This window comes from Lagopus muta, chromosome 19 (genome assembly GCF_023343835.1).
Source record: "Lagopus muta isolate bLagMut1 chromosome 19, bLagMut1 primary, whole genome shotgun sequence".
In the NCBI taxonomy this organism is placed as follows: Eukaryota; Metazoa; Chordata; class Aves; order Galliformes; family Phasianidae; genus Lagopus; species Lagopus muta.
In genome coordinates this window covers 968,505-992,103 of record NC_064451.1, presented here as the reverse complement: position 1 = coordinate 992,103, position 23,599 = coordinate 968,505, and the positions used below count along the sequence as shown (strand labels likewise).

General features: G+C 45.8%; 1 protein-coding gene across 1 annotated transcript in view; it reads right to left on the bottom strand.

Moving 5' to 3' along the window:
• Positions 1-23,599, bottom strand: part of RABL6 (RAB, member RAS oncogene family like 6) — a 51,797-nt gene that overhangs the window by 26,566 nt on the left and 1,632 nt on the right. The window contains exons 2-7 of the mRNA XM_048966128.1: positions 19,211-19,345; positions 13,927-13,974; positions 5,724-5,776; positions 4,054-4,145; positions 3,054-3,194; positions 1,884-1,989 (exon numbers count right to left, since the gene is read on the bottom strand). Of these exons, the coding sequence (XP_048822085.1) occupies positions 1,884-1,989; positions 3,054-3,194; positions 4,054-4,145; positions 5,724-5,776; positions 13,927-13,974; positions 19,211-19,345 (575 nt within the window). The remainder of the gene's footprint in view (positions 1-1,883; positions 1,990-3,053; positions 3,195-4,053; positions 4,146-5,723; positions 5,777-13,926; positions 13,975-19,210; positions 19,346-23,599) is intronic.

The following is a 23,599-nucleotide window of genomic DNA, read 5'->3' as shown; positions in this document are numbered from 1 at the left end:
AAGACTCTCACCCTAAAGCTCCTCCCATGCAAGACCTTCCTGCTTACATCCATATTTAGGAACACCATTGCATGTAGTGACCATTAAGAACACCATACTAGCAGCTTTCAGACAAATGTGGCTGGAAGCCCATGCTGATATCTCAGCTTCTCATCAACACCTATTTGAGAAGAGGGGAGATCTACAAAAACAAAAAATGCAACCTAGGAGCAAATTATTCCACCTGATTTCCAAAAGACGTCATTTTATTACAGGAACCAAAGCTATACACAAGCAGATATCTCACCAGCAGCATGCTGGAAGACTTCAGTCTTCTCAAGTGAGCTGCAAGTTATTTTTACAACTTCTTCCTCAAAAACGTGACTTGTTTTACTAGGTTTTCATACATTCAGTTTTCTTGATTCTTTTCAGTGCGTCTGCTGTGCTGACTTGGGATGTGGTAACATTCACTAACACATCTGAACTTACTCTGAATTAGCATTTCGGTTTGGATTATGTATAAAAACGCAAACAGACATTTCACTTACCAGCAAAAGAAAATCAAGAAAAAAAAAACTGAATTTTTTCATTAAAAAAATAAACCAAAAAAGCACCAACATAACATCATTTGCACCCCTAACGGCATTAAGGACCCCCTTAAGATGGATGACACCTTAAGGTCCTCTTCTGAAGGACCACAGCTGAGAATTTCACCCTGCCATGCCCATTCAGCCCTCACCTTTTCTCTCAGTCGAGCCAAGATGGCTCAATTATGACAGAAATCAGAGAGTTGGGTCGGCTCCTATAGGATCCAAGCAGATCAGACACCATTCAGATTAGGACAAGGATTTTCAGAAATCAGTTGTCTTTGAACTATTCAGTCCATACTATTTTCTCATCTGAGTTTTAACTGATCGACAAAACAGAATTTAAATAGAAAGTTAAAAAATACGTGCAATATTTCTGACTTGGTTGTTATAACACTGGTTGCTGTTATCTTGATAGTGATACTCATCACCCTGGAGCCTTCCTACACAAGCACTTTCAAACACGGCAAGGAAGAATCCTTTCACAAGCAGAGACTCATATAATGGCTTAGGTTAGAAGGGGCCCCAAAGATCACTCAGTTCTGACCCCTGCCATGGGTTGGCTGCCCCACACCAGGTCAGGATGCCCAGAGCCCCATGCAGCCACGGCCCTGGGCACCTCCAGGGATGGGCACCCACAGCTTCTTTGGGTAACCTGTTTCAATACCTCACCACTCACTGAGTAAAGAATTTCTTCCTAACATCTAACCTAAATTTCCCCTCTTTTCATTTAAAGCCATTCCCCCTTGTCCTGTCACCAGCTGCACATGTTACAAACTGGTTTCCCCTCTGCTTATAAGCTCCCTTCAACTTCTGGAAGGTCTCCCCGCAGCCTGCTCTCCTCCAGGCTGAGCACCCCCAGCTCCTCAGCCTGTCTTTGCAGCAGAGGTGCTGCAGCCCTCTGAGTGTCCTCGTGGCCTCCTCTGGACCCGCTCCAGCAGCCCCACGTCTTTCCTGCACCGGGGGCCCCAGGCCTGGACGCAGTACTGCAGATGGGGCCTCACGAGGGCAGAGCAGAGGGGGACAATCCCCTCCCTGCCCGCTGCCAGCCCTCTGTTGGTGCAGCCCAGGGTGCTGCTGGCCTCCCGGGCTGCGGGCGCACACTGCTGCTCGTGTGCAGCTCTGTGCCCACCAGGACCCCCACGTCCTTCCTCAGAGACAAGTTCAAGTCACAGGCACCAACATACAATTTTGTTAACTACACTTTTATGAAAACAAAAATCTGCTCAGGATCCTTGATCAACCATAACAAAAAATCCCACATATAAAGCCAAATGCCATGAACCCTGCACACGTCACGGAAGCAGCGTCTCTTACCTGCAGCTGCAAGAAGGGGATGTTGAAGAACTTATGCAGGTACTTGAGGCCAAAGCTGTTCTTCATGGAAGACTCAGCATAGCGAAAATATGAGGACCCAGGAGGCCTGTCTCAACCAGAAAGGCAAAGAGAAAGAAAAAACGTACAAAGGACATGCATATACACAGGACACTTGCTGAATTACGTTCCATGAACCATCCTCCAGAAGCAATGTCTCCTATGTATTTCCATGGAAACTACAACATATACAAAGAACACAATAACATTATTTGATAGAGCAAATGCTCAGCTACAAAATGATATTTTTCAAAAGTTACCACCATTAGCTAACTTGCATGGATGAGCTGATTGAGACGCTCTTCATTTTGTGGTGCAACAGCTGTCTGTGGCCAAATGGAACATGGCTTGCTTTTCAAGCTGCTGTCGCCACTGCTGAAATGCACCCCCTCACCTCACTGTGCTCACACCACTGTCTGATCTCCATAAACGTTCAGCAAACACCAATAAATGTTAACAGGTACAGTTTTTTCCACACGGAGGAATTCAACTCCACACTTGTACTCAGACTCTGTCCCTCCTGAAGGGCATCAGAAAAGGCTGGAATGCAGCTGTTGTGGGGCTGCAGTGTCATGGTAGACTGAGAGATACTGTGTCAGGACATTGGGTCATTGGTTTACTGATCTGGAGGGGGTTCACAGAAATGTAAGCTATTTGAAATAGAACCTTAACTGAGAAATGAAAACAAGAAGCAGATCTAAGTTAAGTCACCTACTCAAGCATCTGCACTATGCATTAAACTCAGCTGAGTCACATATAAGGGTATATTTGTAAAGAAATGATCAAGCCCCGATACTGATACCACTGCTGTATGCATAACAGTCATAAAGACTGAGAAAATGAAAAATTGCCTTAAAAACATAAACCCGCACTGAAAGGTACTATCTATTGATCAGTAATATCTTATGATATTACTTAGAGAGCCTCGGAGACCTCTAAGATGAAAAATCTTGCCTGGCTGGCAAAGGAAGAGTATGTTTTGGCTGTAACCAGGAAACATTCTCCGGAGATGCTGTAGATTTGAAACACAGCAGCAACAGTTCCCCATGGATGATGACAGAGTACAGTGAAAGCCTGCTGCCCTGTCTGCTGAGCACGGTGCCACCCCTTTACCTGTTCAGATTGTCAATGAAGTCCCGCACGTCACCAGGCAGAATGACCCGGTGCTCCCCCATGTCCCGGTAGTTCCCCAGCACGCACACTGGAACGTGGGTCGGCACTTTAGGAAGCTCCCTCAGAATATAGTTAAATGTCCTTCACCAAAGGAGAGACAGACACAGGCAAATGAGAGCGAACCATCACTCTGTAAGCAGTTGCATGCACAAACCACAGAAAAAAGACACAAAGTGAGAATTTCACCCAACATCCCTTCAACGCTGTGGCCTCCCCCCTCCCCCTCACCCCTAATACATTAACTGTAAGTACATGTGTGCCGTTCTTTATTCAAAAATGACAAGTTCAATAATGCACTTCTAGCAGAGACCTCGCAGCTCTCGCTGCAATCTTTCCCTCAGTTCTACAAAATTCTATGAGGTAAGCAGAAGAGTTCCCCCACTCATGCAAGCTCACTGAACCATACCAAACCTGCATAACACAAGCTTAAGTATAAAGCAGGAATTCATACCATCTCCTCCTTCAATTCTTGCTCCCACATGACTCTTCCCCTCCTCCTCATATGTGCAAAATTAACAGCTTGTTATTTCTGTGTATTAATGCAGCCCAGGGCATCTAAATAACCCTTACCAACACCTGCCTTCCTGGGACTTTCTAGCTTTCCCTTTCCCCTTGTGGTCTGTACAGCAAGGCATATTGTGCCCACCATACACTGCACCTGTGACAGTGCTAATTACCAAGCCTCAGACAGCAGTATGGCAGAAACTGCAGCCCACAAATCCACAGGGAGACTGCTGGTTTGAAACCCAGGAGAGGAGTATATTAAAAGACATGCCAGAAGATAAAGCTATTATTTCAAGGGATACAAGCTAGCTTTGACTCATTAGGCTGCTTATCAGCATCAGAGGCCATGTGGGAATCAAGAGGTCCAGAAGCCACTTGCTCTCACCAGACAAGTGAGAATCATGTGATGTAGTGCATGCTGCTGAAGATGTCTTACCACTGTTTGGTGATGTCAAACATCATCACTACACCATTGCAATTTTTATACACGTCCAGAAACTCTGCATCCAGAGCCATTTCTGACTCTGCCTGAGGAAAAAAAAAAAAAAAGAAGAAAAGCAAAAAGAGCAGTAAATAATTCAACTTCAGGTTCATGCAGAATACAACAGATACAGCACTGAATAGGCAAACTGCCAAAAGTGCCAGCCACTGTAAGAAGTACCTATGGAGTTCACATTATCATCATTTAGAAAAGGTGCCTGGTGGGTCACAGCTCGCAGTGCCCACAGGACCAGGACATGCATCACCTGGCAGCCTCTGGCAAAAAAGAAACCACGACTGACAGGAAGCCCTGAAATGCACTCCTTCCTCTCTCCCTGTGCCCCCAAATCCTGCATTAGCAAGGTAAGTCTGTATAATCTACAAAACAGAGTGCAGAGAACTTGCCTCCTATATTCCATCCCTTTGCCAACCCAAATATTGACCTTATTTCTAATGCTTCTAAAGCGTACAGCTAGAATGTAGTTTCTACTGATTTCTTCCACACAGAGTTCAAAATTATGTACTAGCAGTCAGTTTGGTTTTCATATTGCTTGGACTCTGCATAAAATACAACGCTGGTCACAACTGAACCTGCAAGGCTCCTGCTGCAGTTTGGTACCAATAGAACAACTCTGACTCATTTTCCAAGAGTAAAAAACGTAGACAACTGGGAAGGAAGAAGCAGCTGCCACAACTGCTCTCATAGAGGCCTTTTCCCATAAGGAGAGAACATTTCTAAAGAAAATCTTTCAGATCTGATCACATGGATTGAGGAGGACTGCCACCCTCAGTGCCAGAAAACTACTGCCTTGACTCATCCCCATAACTGAGTGCTCAGCAACCTGCCTATCAGTAACACCAGATTTTGCATCAATTTCTAGTGGTTTTCAAGAGGCTACTGAGCAAGTACCAGAACTCTGCCCATGCACTGCACCCCAAAATGCAGCCATGTACGAGCAGGAGGGATAAAGCTCTTTAAGATCTGCAGTAGAGATCATGCAATCAAACGCCTTTAAACTGACTTTTCCGGAGGATAAGATAGTACAGCTTTTGGAAAAGATACCACAGAAATGCACTGGTAGCCCAAATGCAGTTTGTGGAATGTGAGATTACACTCTCCCATATGGCACTTCAATCTACAGCAGCAGATCCAAGGACACGCATCTGTGCAGGAGCCTGGAGGAAGCCACTATTTACGTTTACACACAAGTGGCACTTCTACTGCCGCTGCCTCCTCTACATTTCAAAGGGTGTTAAGAGGTAATTGCTAGACCAGTTTTAAGGAGCAGCAAGGTGGCATTCAGGGATTTCTTCCCTTTTCTCAGGAAGCCCATTACAAAAGGGCTTCCTGACACTCCCTGTGTACAAACAGGTACAAACCTACAGAGTAAACAGCTGGGGTTGGTCCCAAAAGGCAAACAGCGAACAGCAGGAAAGCTGTGATAGGGGCACAAACAGGGATAAAAAGCACAGGCAAAAGAGTGAAGAGCATCAAGGATCACACCGTCCCTTATTCACCCTCTGGGTCAGCCTTACAGTAGAAACAAATACAGAACTTACTCTCCACCAAAGGTGGACAAGAGGCCTCCTGCTGAGAGACAGATATCGACATTCAAGGTGACTCACCTCCTGAGGGTCATTTTCCAGTTTCAAGCCATCTCCTCGTTTTTTGCATTTTCCTTAAAAAGAATTGTAAAAAACAAATGCATTACACTGTGCAGAGAACTCCAAGATGGATCTGTGAATCCTTGGTCAGGACCACAGCATTTGGACCATGGCATGAAAGCAGATCCAAATTCTATTATAAGCCTTGGGAAAAGGGGGGGTGGGGCAGGCATGCCTTGCAAAAGAAAACCAACCACCAACCAACCATCAGCTAGCCTAATTCAAAGATGAACACGAAGGAAGTCTGCAGCAGCTCAAACCATGCTCTTCACAACATTAAATCCCAATGACTCAATAATAACAGTTTTGGCATATCCTCAGACCACAAAAGAAGCTGTCCTGTCATACTTCTTGCACTAGTGTTGAAGAAGCAGAAGACCATAAGGCTGTTAAAAATGAGCTGCACAATCACCATACACAGCCTTACAAGACACGCTGTGATGCTGCTGTACTACTGTACTGACCTGACTGTACTGTACTGACCTGACTGTACCTGTACTGGCCTTGTGACACGCACACAAGAAGCTAGAATCACAGAATGGCTTGGGTTGGAAGAGATCATCAAGTTCCAATCCCCTGCCACAAGCAGGGCCACCAACCTCCAGATCTGGTACCAGCCCAGGCTGCCCAGGGCTCCATCCAACCTGGCCTTGAACAGCTCCAGGGATGGAGCATCCACAGCCCCTTTGGGCAGCTGTTCCAGCACCTCACCACTCTCTCTGTAAAGAGCTCCCCTTCACATCTAAACCTTCCCTCCTTGAGCTTAAAACCATTGCCCCCTCTCCTATCACTATCTGCCCTTGTAAAGAAATGATTCCCCTCCTATTTATAGTCGCCTTTTAAATACTGGAAAGCTTCAATGAAGTCTCCTTGCAGCCTTCTCTTCTCCAAAGCTAAAAAAGTCCAGCTCCCTCAGCCTGTCTTCGTAAGGGAGGAGCTCCAGCCCTCTCCAACAGCTCCACATCTTTCCTGTACTGGGGAGCCCAGACCTGGGGATAGATAAAGTTCCCATCAACCTCATAGGAAAGTGCAAAAGGCAACAGACTACACAACTGGAGAAGACACTAGAAAATTAGCATAAAGACTTCTGTTACCTCATGGCCATAATCCCATCTAGATAAATCTTCACACTTCTCTCCAACTCACCTGCTTCTGCTAAGGTATATGCTAAAATGCAGCTGTTATTCCTAAAGGTGAGATCCTCTATGACTTCTCCCTTTTCTTACAGCCTCAGTAAGTTCTGATTAAGCTCACAGATTGACATTTTAAAGTACCACTGGTATTTCATAGAATCACAGAGTTGGAAGGGACCTTAAAGACCACCCAACTCCCACTACCTACCACAGGCAAGGATACCAACCACCAGATCAGGAGGCCCCAATCCACACCCAATTTGGCCTTAACGGCTCCAGGGATGAAGACAAGATGCACAGCTTCTCTGGGCAATTTGTCTCAGTGCTTCACCACCATTACTGTGGAGAATTTCTTCCTTATATCTACTCTAAATCTCTGTTCTTTTAGTTTAAAGCCATTACTCCTTGTCTTATCACTACTTGTCCCTGTAAGAAGTTCCTCCACAGCTTTCTTTTAGGATCTGGAAGGTTGTTTAAGGTCTTCCCAGAACCTTTGCTGCCCTAGGTTGAACAACCCCAGTTCTCTCAGTCTCATCTCCATAGCAAAGATGCTCCAGTCCTCTGAACATCTTCACAGCATCCTCCACACTCACTCCAACAGCCCCACATCTTTCTCGTGCTGGGTGCCCAGAGCTGAAGCAGCACTGTAGGTTGAGTCTCACAAGGGCAGAACAGAGGGGGACAATCATTTCCCTTGCCCTGCTGCCCCCACTCCCAATACAGTACCAATATGGACCCTGAGGAACACCACTTATTCTTGGTCCCCGCCTGGACATCAAGCTGTTGGCCATGCCTCTTTGGACACAAGCATCCAGCCAATCCCTTACCCACTGAAGTCCATCCACTACATGCCTGTCTCTTTAGGGATGGGGACGTTGTGCAAGGCAGTGCCAAATGCTCTGCTCAAGTCAAGGAAGATGATGCCAGTTGCTCCCTCCTTATCCACCAACCCTTATCCCATTGTGGAAGCCCACCAAATTTGTTAGGCACGATCTGCCCTTAGTGAAACTGCGCTTTATGTCATCAACCACTTCTCTTTTCCATGTGCCTTAACATAGTTTCCAGGAGGATCTGCTCCATGATCTTACCCAGCACAGAGGTGAGACTGTCTGGCCTGTACTTCCCCAGGTCTTTTTTTTTTTCCCCTTTTTTTTTTAATATGGAGGTTGCATTTCCCATTTTATGGTCTCTGGGAACTTCATCTGACTGCCACAACTTCTCAAATACGACATTTCACCTACCAGTTTCCTTGGAACCTTTGCATGCATCTCAGCAGGTCCCATTGACTTGTGCACCTTCAGATCCCTTAGCTGGTCTTGAACCTTATCTTTTCCTACAGCATGCAGTCCTTTGTTCTCCTAGCTCCTGTCGTTGCCTTTTGTGACTTGGGCACCATGCCTACAGGACTCAGTGAAGACTGAGACAAAAAAGTTGTAGAGTGCCTCAGTCTTGAGATGCATCGCCATAAGGGAATTGATGCTTGAATGCTAATCAAATTCTTTGGGGCCCCTGTTCCCTCCAGGACTTTATCCCATGGTGCTCTACCAAGCAGACCCTTAAGAGACCAAAGGCTGCTCTGCTGAAGTCCAGGGTACTGAGCTTGCTATGCACCCTCCTCACTCCTGACTGCGTCCCTTGTGACTCAGCATCACCAGAAAACAAGTCAGGGTTTAACTTAAAACTTCCTGTAACATCAGTAACACTGTAATCACAGTTCCAAACCTTAGAGCCCAGGACCAAGGTGAGCACCATGAACCAGTAACCAGCATCAGCACAGTGGCCATCAGCTATCACCACTTCTCAGTGTAGGCACTCATCACCACCTGTTGCCACGAATCCCAGTATGCAAGAGCACACTTTTTTTTCCACCCAGTGCTGAAGAAATGTAGTGTGGACATACCATGAACAAATCTGTCCTTGCCCCCAGGGATTGTTTAAACTCCAGCTATGTACAGTAGTTTCCAGAGCTTTATCAAATGAGCAGCACTGTGCAGTAAACAGACCTGCAAGGTCTAGAGACATGCTTTGCAGACATCGAATATCCTCCAGATGTTATGGAGAGCAATCAAGAGCTGTACTTCTAGATCAACTTTATTCCAGTCTGAACAGCGGTGAGTTAACTAAACAATAATGGCAGCACAGAGACTTGGAATTCCTTCTCATAATTTCTAGAAATTCACCCTGTCACTGACAATGAAAGATGTTTGGCAGCTCAGAGGTGCCCACAAAGCCACCCCTGCTGACTCTTCTAAGAGTCTGCAACATGGGACAAAACCAGCTGATGAACATCAAGTGATTACTTGTGAAATCTGTGGTTCTGCACATGACACTGGGGAAAACTAAGTGTTTTATTCTTCTGGCATGCAGGTCAAGGTTAGTTATGAAATACAAAGTTATTTCTGAAAGATTTCTTTCTGAGGTGCTTCCCTACTTAAGTGAAGAAAAATTGCATTAGAGAAATCACCCATCCAATGCTCTATTATAGGAAATGTGCACAGATATCACATACATCCCCTGTGAATTCAGCCGTAGGCTGCTGAAGGCTGTGTTGGCTGGTAGCCCTAATTAAGAAGTTTGCAACACTTCTCTTGCACAACTTTGCAGGTTACATTTAGTAAATTTCTGTCAACTGTACCACCTGTTAGCTGCCAAGCAATCAGTGTCAGCTATGGAAACAAGAGTTTGGGGCACCTTCTGAATGGAAGGAGCTGTGGAATAACAGTCAGCAGGCCTTGCAAATCAGCTCTGCAAGTGCTCCAGGACACAGAAGCAGTCTCAACACCTTGACAGCACATCTGGCAATGCTTCTGTACATCACTGCAAAATGTAGGTATTTCTGAAATATTCAGAGCCCTGGTGTCATTTATTTTGTCATCTGAAAACAGTAGAAATATTAATCCTGATCCTTCTCCATTCTTGCAATCTATCTCCCTCAACGCGCCCTGATTTTACCCAATGCAACTGAAGTGGTGGGATGGCTCGGATGCACACACCTGTCCCCACTTGAATCAATTTCAGGTCAGTGGAAACGACGTGGCTCTTCTCAATGTCAAAACAACACCATTTCTCTAGTTACTGCTCGGTTTTGCTGGCCTGAATTTCTAATGGTAAAACAGAAACCCAAGTAGCTACAAACACTCATCCAAAACTCTCCACAGTTCACAAACGTCTCTTGTCCTTCTGTCTTTCTAACCTGGCATATTTACAACCACTGCATGAGACCGAATACAACGTGCACACCTCTCCCCACTGATGGCTTTAACTGCGGACCAAGAGCAAACACCAGCACTCCGATGCCATGCTCCTCATGGCTACAGAGGAGGTCACCTACACTGCAGTAACAGCTGAAGAGCCCACGTGTGCACATACTCATGTGCAACGCCTATTTCTGGAACAAAAACTGCAAGATGAGCCAGAGAAAGACATATGTAGTGAAAAGGTGCAGGTCAGGCTGTAAAGGCAAGTGTGCGAAGATAACTGTGTGACTGCACAAAGTCCTGTGGGTTAGGTTGCAGTGCTGTGTGATTTCGGAGCCTTGATTAAAAAACAAAGGTGAAACACAGAACCAAATAACCTCCTTGCAGCATCCCAAGGACTACAGGACAGTTCCTCCGGACACCCAAAGACAGCATTCGTGGCCAGCACCTGACAGCCTCTGCACACTACCACATGTGTTGCGGGATAGCAAGGATTCAGTAAAGCTTGCCAGCAGATGCTGTCCACAGCTTGAGAGAAACACTTCTGCACATCCTACCAAACTGCACAGTTCTAAACTGTCTCCCCTGAGTCATCTAACTTTTGATGTTAGAAAATAACAGAAGTATTCATTCTGATCCTTCCCTATTCTTACAACAAATCTCCGAGAGGGGGAAGAGTGACAGGAAAAGAAATCAATTTCCAGTACAGTGGAAAGGGCTTACATGATTCCAGGGGCCACAGAAAAACAGTCTATGACTTGATCCCTTCAGTTTGTGTATGAAAAAGATGCAGGAACCTAACTAGCAAAAGATAGGAGATCATCTGAATTTCAAGCAGCTTCTTTGCATTCAGGATCTGTTACAGCTCCACGACCTGCAGCAGTTACACAACGTGCTGCAAAGCCAGAAAGATGAGTCAGGACTGTGACTTCTGCTGACAGACATCTCTTCTATGTTCTTTTAGTTCAAGGGCAGCAAAGGAGGCTGTACTTAATAAAGTATTGGATACAATTCAATACAATCCATAGCTGGGAGCAAGCTTTACTTGCTAAGCATTTAACAAATGGCATCATTACACAAAGGAGCTCCCCCAGTAGGCCCAGGGAAAACCCAGCAGGCTGCAGATGAGCCCAGTCCAGTGAGTCTATAGGTTAAAGAAAAAAGGTAAGAGGAGCAGCGCAGTGTAACAACTGCATCCCCTCCTGCTCCCATGCACTAACCTGCCTCACACCTCCAAGCTCACCCAACAGCCCTTTCCCCCTTACTTCCCAATTAACGTCTTTATGCCAAACAAATGGCACCGATTCACCATTCATCAGTCAGGCAGGGCCAACAGTGCTGTTTCCTGTCTTCCTAACAGTCTGGAGAGCAAAATCCAAGCACGCTGCTGAGCCAACAGGGATAGGGAGGCACAATGCTAAGAGCTAGGCAAAACACAACCAAACCACATTTAACTCTGTGCAAAAATGTACACGCAGCTTTTCAGGGTGCAGATAACTGAGGTTCCCCATACTCTCCTATGCATTTTCACACTGAGATACAAAGAATGGCAGTGCTGCATGACACAGAAATGGCTGAAGCTGCTCTACAAGACTGAAGTTGAACACTGCAGTTCAACTGTACATCCTTTAGCAGCAACATACCCACAAGTGGGTTAATTTCCAAGATGGGTTTTCTAAATTTAAACAGGTGTCTCTTAATTTTCTTTAACAAGGAACAATTGTTCCACGATGGGGAAACACTCACTGAAGAAATTTAGCCTGGAAAACAGTGTACATCAAAGTGCACATTCAGAACACGCATTTCTGGCAGGTCCAAACCCAGCCTGATAAAAGCAGCATTCTGCACAAAACGGGCACACCAGCCAGGATCTTGTAAGGGCAGGGGAAAAAATGGAGGAGGATCAGGTCTCATCAGCACTCTGCTCTAGCAGCACTGAATACTTCACTACTTGAAGTCTATTGCCTACGTTGGTGCCATTCTCACCAAAAACATCGCGCAGGAGGATTTTTTGTCCTAAACATACAGAAGGAAGAACAAAAATGTCATTAAATAATGTTAACTTTAAAGATGATCAAGCTATTTGATCAACACATTTTCCTAAAGTTGCGTTTATCAAGAACCTGCAATGCTATGGCAATGGGAAAGGATTTGATTTTGTTACGTCGTGGCAAAGTAAATTTTTACACTACACAGATCGAATACATTCAACTATGTAAAAATACACATTCGTGGTCCATAAGTAGGGATCTTAACAGAATGAGTTCCATCTTGAATATAAAGTGGAGGTAAAGCGTCCCTTCAGATTTCTAATACATGTTCCACTGCCAGAAATGAAGGCGGTATCAGAAGAGCTGTTAACAACATCTGCTCATATCAAATCCAATCCATTTTGCCAAAAAAATGACAAGCCTCTAGTTTAGAAGATGACTGTGCTCAGAGAAGCTGTTCACAGAAATAAATGCTGGAATCACACGATTCCCAAATTAAATGTCTATCTATACATACCAAAGTTGCAAGGAGGAGAGAAAACAGATGTTTTGCTCAGATTCTGTCCCCGTGCACATTATCCCACGGTCTGAAAGTCACACTGTGACCAGTCTGACTTCAGCAGTACCTCTGAAACCTAAAAACCTAAGCAAGGTTTTGCCTACACTGCATAAAACAGTTTAAAACAGTGAAAAGATAAAGTGCCCAGGATTGTCACCTGAAGTTACTGGTTCAAGTTTAACATCAGGGCTTCCTTGTCTGAACCACAGGTGCTATCTTTACTTAGCATTCCAATTTCATTCTTTTAGACATGTCATAGCTGATCTGAAAAATTCACCTCCCTTTGCCCCACTCTACCTTTGCCATCTTCTTATTTGGCATTTACGCCTGTGTAAGCAGCGCACGGGGAGCACTGGAGGAGTGTGCTGCAGAGGCAGCCCTGCAGAGGCAACGTGTCAACAGGCAAACCATGAAAGGTTATGTTTTACTCACATTTGTGGTCAACAAACCTGAGTGAGAGAAGCACACACACCTGCAGAGCGTAACACATTCACTTGCAGAACTGCTCTCCTGGCCATACTCACACTTTGAACTAGAAGCCCGCCTGGTACAGCACACCTCTTAAAAGCCAAAGAACGCGCATGTGGGGCTATGGAATAGGTTGTTACGAGCCCTCCACCTGTTCTAGTAACCCATTGGATGGCATTCAGATCGTACCTTCGAGTATGTCTATCTCACTTATTTAAGAAAACAGAACTTTACATCCTGGCAAAACCTGAAAATTACTGAAACACGTATTTACACATCTTAACGATTCTGTTGTAAGCACTTAGGAAAGATGGAAGTAATTGGCTGCTCTTCCATCCTTCCCTCCTGCATACGTTATTCACAGCAGGTAACGTTTTATCATTTACCAATGTCTTCTTTGAAAAGCAGCTTGGCAAATATTTTATAAGCAGAATGCAGAGCGCAGTATCTGGCTAAAAGTATAAAGGAGAGAAGATGAAGTTTATTCAGCTTCTCTGAACTCTACTGTAACCCAGTAGCAGGCTCTCATCTACTGCACAGGACATCAAACATCTGCTTCCAAATACTGGGTTTGATCTGAAGTTCAGACTGCAAACAGCGGGCTCCAGCACATGAGACTCTGCTCTCCCTTCTATATTTTCCGAGGAAGTAATAGCCACGTAGCTGACTAAAATAAATACCTGCCTTTTTCTACAGGAAAGAGAAGTAAACAGGTACATCTGATTCCAGGTAAGTTCTTAATTAAAACTACAAGGGGAAAAAGAAAAACAACAAGAAACAATGAATGTCCAATAGGAAGGAACTTATAAAGCTTACCTTTGTCAACTACATCCCACACTTCAACTTTAACAATATCGTCAGTGGCTAAAAGAACAAAAAGAAGAGTGTCAGCAAAAGGGTGTCAGCAAAATGAACAGTGCCCGCCCCCCCCACGGAGCCCAGCCTGGACCCACAGCAGCAGGTCAAAGCCAAAAGCAAAGCAGTGATGCTCAAGTTGGGGAAAACCTACACATCACTGAACGAATGGGTGCTGTGGAGGGAACAGGCTGTACTCCAGCACTGCCTTACCTACAGAACTTCTTCAGGATTCTCAGCTACGTGGTATTTTTCTTTGCATTTATCACCGATTTGAAATGTGTTACAAATACTGCATGCAGATTCTTTTCTTAACACACAGAGGTTCTCATTCTCTTTCAGAAAAGATATACATTTAATTTTGGAAAATAGTGCCTGGTCTAAAAGCCAGGCGTTCAGCTGAAAGCCAAGGGAACACACATCTAAGGAAAATCAATCCCACTAGTGACATGTTCATGTAAACACGACAAACACTGCAGGCAGCCCTGCAGCCACAGAAATCCATTATGCTCTACACACATTTCAAGACAAACTCTATGAAATACAAGCAATTTTGCCTCTCTATGAGCTACAAAGTCAGTAAATAACAGGCAGCAAGGTAGATTTCAGCTGCTAAAATCTGAAACAGGACAAACAAAACAATCACTGGAAGAATACTACAGCAAGGACTGGCAGCTAGCAGGTGAACTTTCAGAGGGCACGAAGATGGGCAGCTCTGCATGGGTGCCTTCACTGCATTGGAATAAGCAGTCTGATCTTCACAAGGCTGTGCTGAGACACAGCTGCTCCTCAGAGATGCTACAGGATATGAAGCAAAAGCTTCCACGTGGAGCAGCTCTGAACATAACGCAGTGGAACGGAGAGAGAATGTCTGAAAGTAGAAAATAATCTCTTAGCATGACATGAGAATTTAGCTAAGTGTCATTCTCAAGCCAGGAAAATATCTTCTCTCCAGAATTCATTATTGCTCAAATGCTTCAAAATGTTGCAAAGACAGGCTCTAAATAAAGAAAAAGCTTCTGATCCCCTGCTTCTGGTGAAACACCTTCTCTTAGGTTCATGCACAAAACAAAATCAGCCCATTTTCCCTTGCAGCAGCTCCCACTGATGTCCCTCCTGGCAGCAGCGGCACGGGGTGAGGAGCTGTGCCAGGGCTGACAGCACTGCAGCACCTGCACTGCCATGGCCTCTGCTCAGACCTGCACACCACGTCTGTCCCACAGAGCACCGCAGCCAGCAGGGCTCCGGCACCACGCTGCCCATCACCCACCCGGCTGCTGCTGGTACTGGGGTGTTGTTCCCAAGCTCCAGCAGCCGCCAGCTCCTTCTCCTAACACCAAATGCACTCTCCTGGTGAGTAATTTCCCCACCACTGCCTTTCTGCTGAGCAGCAGCGCTGCTGGATTGCTGAGGAGCTGAACTGCTTGCCCTCTCTATGCCCTTTTCTCTGAGGGACAGCACAGAACTTTGCTAAGAAACCTATATGAGATCCTAGAAAACCACTTTGCACGTGCTGTTCTTCTTCCCTTTCAGCACCAGTGCTCCTGTTTGTCAGTAGCCAGTAAGTTCTTCCTCTTCACCACCAGCTTCGTTCCTGATTGCCCTGAGCACAGGGGAGGTAAGCACAGCACTGCTGCATTGGCTTCCATATGACTCACAGCAGCACGAGCAGAGTCTTACCCTGCCAGCTCTGAAGACGTACTGCAGCAAAGAGAGCACCACAGCATCACTTTAATTCAATAACTTGCATTCATAGATCAAACCACTCAAACCCCTCCACTGTTTGGCTCAGTACTCTGTAGCCAGTGGTACTGTAAGACACTGTTCACCCAAAAAATGGTGATGAGGTGAGAATCACAATCACCAAGGTTGGAAAAGACCTCCAAGACCACCCAGCCCAACCACTCATCTACATTTCCCCTCTAAACCTAAAATGCTGTGGGAAGAGATTTCCACTGAGAACGACAGCTCTTTTTAGCAAATGTTCAATCTTCAGCAACCAAAGACTACCAATTTCTAGCAAGCATTTCACCAGAACCTTTTCCTTCCTCCCTCTGGTTACAATTACTTTGAGAAGACTCCAACTGCAAGAAACCTCATTTAAAAATAAGAGTCACTGCTTTATGGGAGGGATCATACTTGCTCTCAGGCAGTTACGTGACTCGCCTCTTACCCTTCGGATTGCAGAGCACAGAATGCCACACACCAATCTATAAAGCACCCAAAGCGTTGGAACAAAAGCATTTGCTATTTTTTCTTTTGTTCTAAGACCGCTAAAAGAAGAATAAAATTGATGACAACTAAAAACTAAAAAAGTGTACATTAAAGTCAGAAATGGTAATTCCTTACTTGGGCAGAAAAATTTCCATAATAAAGACAACTGGCACTGAAAAGCAATTTGGTTCGTTCTGAGGAGGAAGAAATAACTTCAGTTCTGATTTCATTAATTCCTCCAGTACAAAACTTCTGAAGTTGTGACAAGGCGATGCGTTCCCTGCCTAAAAGGTAAATCTAATACCAAGCAACGTAAGAATCCTTGAATATTTGACAACAATATAATTAACATCTGTAAATATTTGCTGCCAGCTACCTCATAATGTTTATTTAAGGTGGCATGAGGGCACAATCAGAGGAAAAACAAACTTAATTCTTCCTCTACAGATTAACTCAGCGAACAGGGCAGTAATCAGCTCAGAGGCCATTTCTCACATTGCCTGTGGTAGATGGAAGGTTTACTCAGCAGGACACACACCTGGCAAGATCTGTAAAAAGGGAGTTATTTCTGCAAGTTTTTAGGTCGGTGTAGAATTTCCTACTGCAGATTATTAGAGACGCTGTCCCTAAAACGTGCAGAAACCTGTGAGATGAGCACATCTTTCTAAAGCAGGAACAGCCTTCAAACGCCTTTTTACTTGTAACTGCTCACGTATACAACAACAGGCATGGACAAGCCTCTTAGAAATCAAAATCTGTATTTACAAACAGTGCCTTTATTACTGACAAAGATTAGAGAAGAAAGAAAACACGTTTTTACCTGCGATATTGCAGAAAACCACAATTAGCAGTTCACAATTAATGCAGTCTATCCTTTCAACTTAAGAAAGCTGAAAAATGAATTAACCTGTGCCTTACTCTGATCTGTCTGCTTAGGCTGAGGCATTCAAGTTTGATTCTGGAGATAGTCTCCATCCTTCAAACACCTTCTAAGCACTACATCCACGTCCCAGAATGGGACCACATTCTGAGAGAGAAGAGCAAGGGCGTGGAGGGAAGGTGCCACAGCTCCAACACAGCGCCAGCCGCTTCGCTGCAGCTGGACACCACCGCTGTGTGAACGCTGCAGATGTCAACACCTTGAGAGAGCTGAGGCAGAACTCCCATGAGATGGTGCCCAACATCAAGGCACCTAATGAAGATGTGCAGAAGGTAACCAGCACACCTTTGCAGCACTGCCACACAGAGACTCCCGGAGAAAGAATCTAAAAAGTTGTGACATCAGATCCAGAACGCGAGAGAAAACCACTAGCTGGACTGAGCAAAGCTGACCTGCACTCCTCCCCTAACCAAGGCAATTCACAGCTCTCCATCCTTACCAATCTCTTCAACCTCTGTCAAGAGACAGCTGGCTCAGGCGGAAGCGTGCCTGCAGAAGGGCACAAGAGCCCCAAAACTGTGCTTACCTGCACACTGCAAACACACAATGGCAGTATCTGCTCCCTCTCCTTGCGATGAAGCCTATGAAGCCAAGGGATGGTAAGTGCTGTATCCCTGGTGGCACACTGCCCGCCAACACACGCTGGGGTTCTGCCATCATTAACGCAAGACTTGGGCATCATGGCATCATTTAAACATAGATTCATCGATAAATTAGACAGAGTATTCAATTCAGTGTTTACCCCAGCTGTAAGCCTTTGTTTCAGGCATAAGGAAGCAGAGTACATGCTTCAGCAACACTTGGTAATGACAAACTAAGTGCTGGCCTTTTTTCCTTTTTTAAAAGCAAAATGAGTCTCATAGAGCAAGCTCATGCTGAGTCAGTGCAGCCTGCAAGGCTGTGGCATTTTTTGTTCAGGAGCCCAAGAGCTGGACTTAAGTCTGCACTGCTTATACAACCACTGTGCCTGCAGTGTCTTCTCCAGGCTAGATTCAGGCTTTCAGAGCCACTTACTTTACAGTGCCAGAGCAGATGGGAAAAATCACACCTCATCTCTCAAATTCAAACAAGCACTTAAAAAAGCTACTTCTGTGCTTCAGTAACTCAGCCTGGAATTATCAGTGCTACAACCATTTTAAAACATCCTCACCACTAGTTTAATCTTAATCAGTGAAAGAATAGTTTGCACCAAGGCCTTCACCTGCACACAGGTGACACCAACCAGGGTCAGCATCAGAGACAGACTTTCACCACAAACCTGTTGTCATTAGCAAGTCAAGCACATCACGCATATTTTTCAAAATCTTCTGGATCATGAATTAAAAACCTTCCTTGAATTGCCATCAACAAAAGCTTATTTTTTAGCTCTTACAGCATATATGTAGGTCACTTGGAAAGTAACACCTCCTTTTTATTTCCAAGGAAACTACAACAGATACAAAGAGCACAATAACACTGTTGGACAGAGCAAATTCTCAGCTACAAAACACTATTTTTCAGTCACCACTGTTAGCCCTGCGTTTTCACCAGCAATGAACAAGAGCCTGCATGTTACCTGGAAAAACCCGCACCAGTAGAGGTGACCACTGTCACTGTGGGCGCTGCTGAAACCAGCCCTCGCCGCGTCCACATCCATCTTTGGTCTCCATCAACGTTACAAGTGCGGATGAACACCGGCGGGAGCCCTTTTCTCCACACGGAGGAATTCACTTCCATCCCTTACTCCATGGCAGGTGCCATCCTACCAGAGTGCCCTCTGCTGCCATCGGTCACAGCAACAACACAACGGGATGCTGGTGGGAAGGTTTGGCCTCTGCTGCCATCCCACCAACGCCTGCTCCTGGTGTTGCGGGCCAACATCATCAAACAGGATGCAGTGCTTTCAGAGCAGCCCTCATCATTTCTGAGAAATACTGCTACTAAAAACACAGCTGAGGAACTGTGAATAATACATTAAAGTGACGATAGCCCACTTTATCTCCCAAGCAGACACGGAAGAAGCAAATAAGGCTGCAGTGCCAGTTCCACCTCAAGGCACAGAGATGCACTGTCCCACGAATGTCACCCCCTCCACCCTCTCCTCCCTCTTACTTTTATAATTCCAGTGGATGCTGGTGACTTGGATCTCCTGAGTTGGAATGTATTCCTCAATAAATTTCTTTCCCTGTAGCCGGTGCCAGAGTGTGGTTTTCCCAGTGTTCCTGTCCCCTCGGATAACAATTTTCACTGCAGAAAAGAGCAAGCAGATCAACAGAACTCATTAAAAATAAACGAAAGAATGCTGTGAAAAGCATGTTAACTTTTTGCAAGCGTTATTCAGATGCAGTTTGTTCTCCCATATTACACAGGCATTATGGGTTCTGTTAGAAAACACAAGCCTCAGTCATTACAATCAGTGCTCATTCAGCAGCTCACACCAGCTCAGCAAAAAGAACCCACAAGAAGGTTGGAAATTCAGAACATGTGTGAGAGCAGCCAGCTGTGCCTCTGCTTCTCTCACCCCGCTGCCTTCTGCCACACACAGCCAGCAGCATGCAGGGAAAGGCGCATTCAAACCCATCCCAAGGAAAAAAGTGTCCAAAACATCCTCGTGCGGGTAAAACACCACATCGGCTGTACTGCTGCCATTAGCCATACACAGCTCAGCAGAGTTCTGCAGCAAATAACAACACGAGCATCCCATTAGTCTTTGTTCTTTCTGAATATGGTATGTGTTGTTTTCAAAACCTTCTGTTGCATTATGGCATTTTTGTTTCTCGTGGTAACCACAAGGCTACTGGGAGCCATAAGCTGACTTGCACAGGACCAGAATGTTTATGCTTGCATTTGATCCCCAAGAGCTGCAATAATGCACTAGGAAATGGGCCGCTCAGAGAATCTAATGGCAGCTTCAGGTGATCAGCATTAGGCTGTGTGTCATCGGCCGGGCAGGAAATGGCAGACTGAAGGCTGCCTTCTGTTGAAATGAGGAGTTACTGCAGTCAGTTCAGAGAAAAGTGTAAGAGCAGCACATCTGGAGGAACAGCCAGCAGACACCATGCCTGTGAAGGGCTCTGTGCCGCAGTTCTGCTGGGCAACCATTGTGGCTGTTCTGCTCTCGCCCACTAGGAGGTATTGCTGTTTACTCTTTTACAAAGTTCCTCATTAAAAGGGTCATAAAGGCACAAATTAATTTAGTATTTATAGGCTGCCTTCATTTACAGGTACCAGAGCATCTCTGCAGAGACAGCAAACCATTTCCTATTGCCCTGCATGAGATCCTGTTTCCTGCTTACAGAAGGAAAAAAAAAAATAATAAAAATAATAAAAGAAAAATCAAAGGTGGACTGTCTTCATTTCTCTTAATGAACGCAGCAGATTCATGATGGAGGAAGAACAAGATCCTGATTGTCCCTTTTAGAACTTGAATCTCTTGAAATGCTCTCACAGGTCAGCCTAGAGAGACATTTTAAAGTCCAGATTCCCTCACAAAACACTACATGAGATACCGAAGCAGAGAGTGCTGTGGGACCAGCAGACCCTGCAGTGGTCAGACTGCTCTTGGGGTGCAGCTTCAGGATCACTCCAGGATGACTCAGCTGCAAGCTCTTCTCCAGAAGGAACGACCTCACCTCCCCCAGGTTTCCTGCTGCCAACGCCATCACTCACGCAGTCGCTGCTGAGCTGCACCAAGGAACAGAACCAGCTGGAACTCTCCCCTATGTCACTCATTCTCAGCACACTCCATTTTCTCCTCTAGCTCAAGCGCCTGCCTGCATGAGCAGTGGGAGCAGCACGTGGAGGCGTTAACATGGCAAGGAGAGCCCTGGGCAGCCAGCAGCTCACACTGAGATCAGCTGAGGGTGCTGATGGCACCACGTGCTCCTGTTGGATGTGTTTACTGGCCCTCGTCAGCTGCTGCAGTCTCTGTCAGGATCTTTCATCCTACATAATGCATTCAGTTTCACTGACTTATTCTAGCAGGTAGGAAAAGCCTTTACAAATCAAGCAGGAAGGCAGCAGATCACATAAACAATTCCCACCAAAGCAGTTTCCGTATTTGGGACTTCGGATGGGGCAGGTCTACCCAATGACAGACATCTGCAAGAGAGGGAGAGCCGTGAGCTCAGCGCACGGGCAGCCAGGTAGCAGTGCTGGGCTGTGAGAATGAGAGCAGCTGTCGGGGCGAGGTCAGCGCTGCTCCCTGCGGGACACGCTCTGCTGCTGCCCTGCTTCAGTTTCCAGTTAAATTGGCACTTAATGTCAACAGCCACAGGCTTGTAGCAAAGACAGCAGAACTATCTGTAGGAAGAAAGGGTAGGGATGAGGAATAGATAAAAACGTGAGGAAAAGAACTAAGCAGATCACTTCTCTTTCATATTGTCACTGCGTCAGGAAAAATGCAGGCATTTCCACTGGGGAAATGGAAGCAGAGCCCTGAGAACAGGCCTGCAAACAACTCAGAACCAGACACCCAGAATGCCCAGCACTGCTGAGGATGCTGACCAGCTGAGAAGCATAGATTCCACAGCAAAGATTTCTGAACATCTCTGCTAATAATCCCGTATCACAGCATTATCCTCATTAAAGTGTTTGAGACTGGGACTACAAGGCCATTCAAACACCAAAAGCTGGTGTTGCTGCAAGAAGCAAGATGTGATGTGCAGAAGTGCTCAAGCACAATTCCATGGGGAACAGTCCAACCACCAGCAAAGCAGTGTGCCACACAGTGCACAACACCGGGCACCTGCAGATGGAGGTGGGAGAGGAGGTGGGATGTGGCAGGAAGGGGAAGGTGCTTCCTTGGGAAGCGGTGCAGAAGGTAAATATTTAACAAAGCTACAATCAGAAGCCAGGAAGTAACACTTAGAACAACACAAAGGAAGGACTGCGATGCTCACAAAAAGAACATGCACTATTCCTTAAGTTTGTTTTTTTTCTTGAAGCACATTTTAGGAAGAAAAGCAGTAAGAATTCCTGGAACTACTCACTTCAGCAGTAGTAGCAGTTCAGCCGTGCTGAACGTTTGGAGCGGGCTGATGCACACCAAGGCATGGCAGCCTGAGCCCCAGGCACACACAGTGGTGGTTCTGCTGGCTGCGTGCACTCAGGACACAGCTTTCAAAGTAAAGCTCAGTGCAGAAGGCACGCTGCGTTCTGGGGAATGGGAGCACTGGATCTGAAACTTCTCCACTTCCACATCTTTTGCTCCCATCACTGAGCAGTGGTAGCTCCCAGGAAACCCTCTTATCTGTGTCACCCAGCCAGAGCCGTTCATTTCACCTTGGCCATCACTGACCTTCACTTACTCAAGTGGGAAGGACACCAGCAACACAAACCTGTTGATGTGCTGTCCAGTTATGATACCTACCTGACAGCCACTAAGCTGGCACAGCCTGGCCTGCTCTGAACCCCCAGCCAGGTGCTGCGCACCACGCGATAAGGCCCCATCCTGCCCACACGCTGCCACTTTCATCAGCAAGCAACCCGAAGCATTCTCAGCACATTACATATATTTCTATATAGAGATGTTTACAAATATCTTAAGAGCGAGACAAAGGGACACGGCCAGCCTCTTTTCAGTGGTCTGTGGGGACAGCACCAGGGGAAACAGCCATAAACCGGAGCACAGGAAGCTCTGCACCAATACGTGAAGGAATTTCTTCACAGTGAGGTGACAGAGCACTGGAACAGGCTGCATGGGGAGGTTGTGGAGTCTCCTTCTCTGGAGATATTCAAGACCCATCTGGATGCTGAGCTGTGCAGCCTGCTGTAGGGGGCCTCCTTGCAATGGGGGTGGACTCAATGATCTCCAGAGGGTCCCTTCTTACCCCTACAGTTCTGTGAAACAGGCTTCAGTTCACAATAATGGACTGTAAAAGCACAGAAACATTTCTGTAGAACTACTCATGATAGCATCCTTTGGATTAGAGTTATGGGGAAAAGGAAGAGTTGTAAAGATCTGTGTTGAAGACTACAAAATGCATTCCACAACCCTCTGCTCATTTTCATGTATTTCCTAATGAAGGCACACTGATAGCACTGGGATATGCAGCTCTGCCCTTCCCTTAGCAATGGCTTGTCATGCCAACCTCTGCCAGCCTAAGCTCAGCTCAGAACCCTCCCTATTTCCCAGTGCTATGGCTAGGAGGGTGCTTCAAAACTCTTTCATAACCCTGCCTGTATCTCCTACAACCGTTATATAACAGTGATACTGGGAAGAGTTACTATGGAGATTGGAAAGCTTCCCTTACGGCAGGACAGAAAGATGCAGCTTTATTCCTGATATAACAGCAATAATTAGAACACAGATCCTGACAAGGCAGTGCTCAAAACAGAAAGCTTCTCCAAAGGCTTTTGCTAACGAGACAAAAAACAACAAAGCTCAGCTGTTTGCAATTTTGGTCCTGCTCCACAAATGACAAGCAGGTAGGCATGCACACAGGTTAGGTGACGACACAGTTAGTCACCACCCAGCAAAGGGCTGTCCCCTTCTGCTGC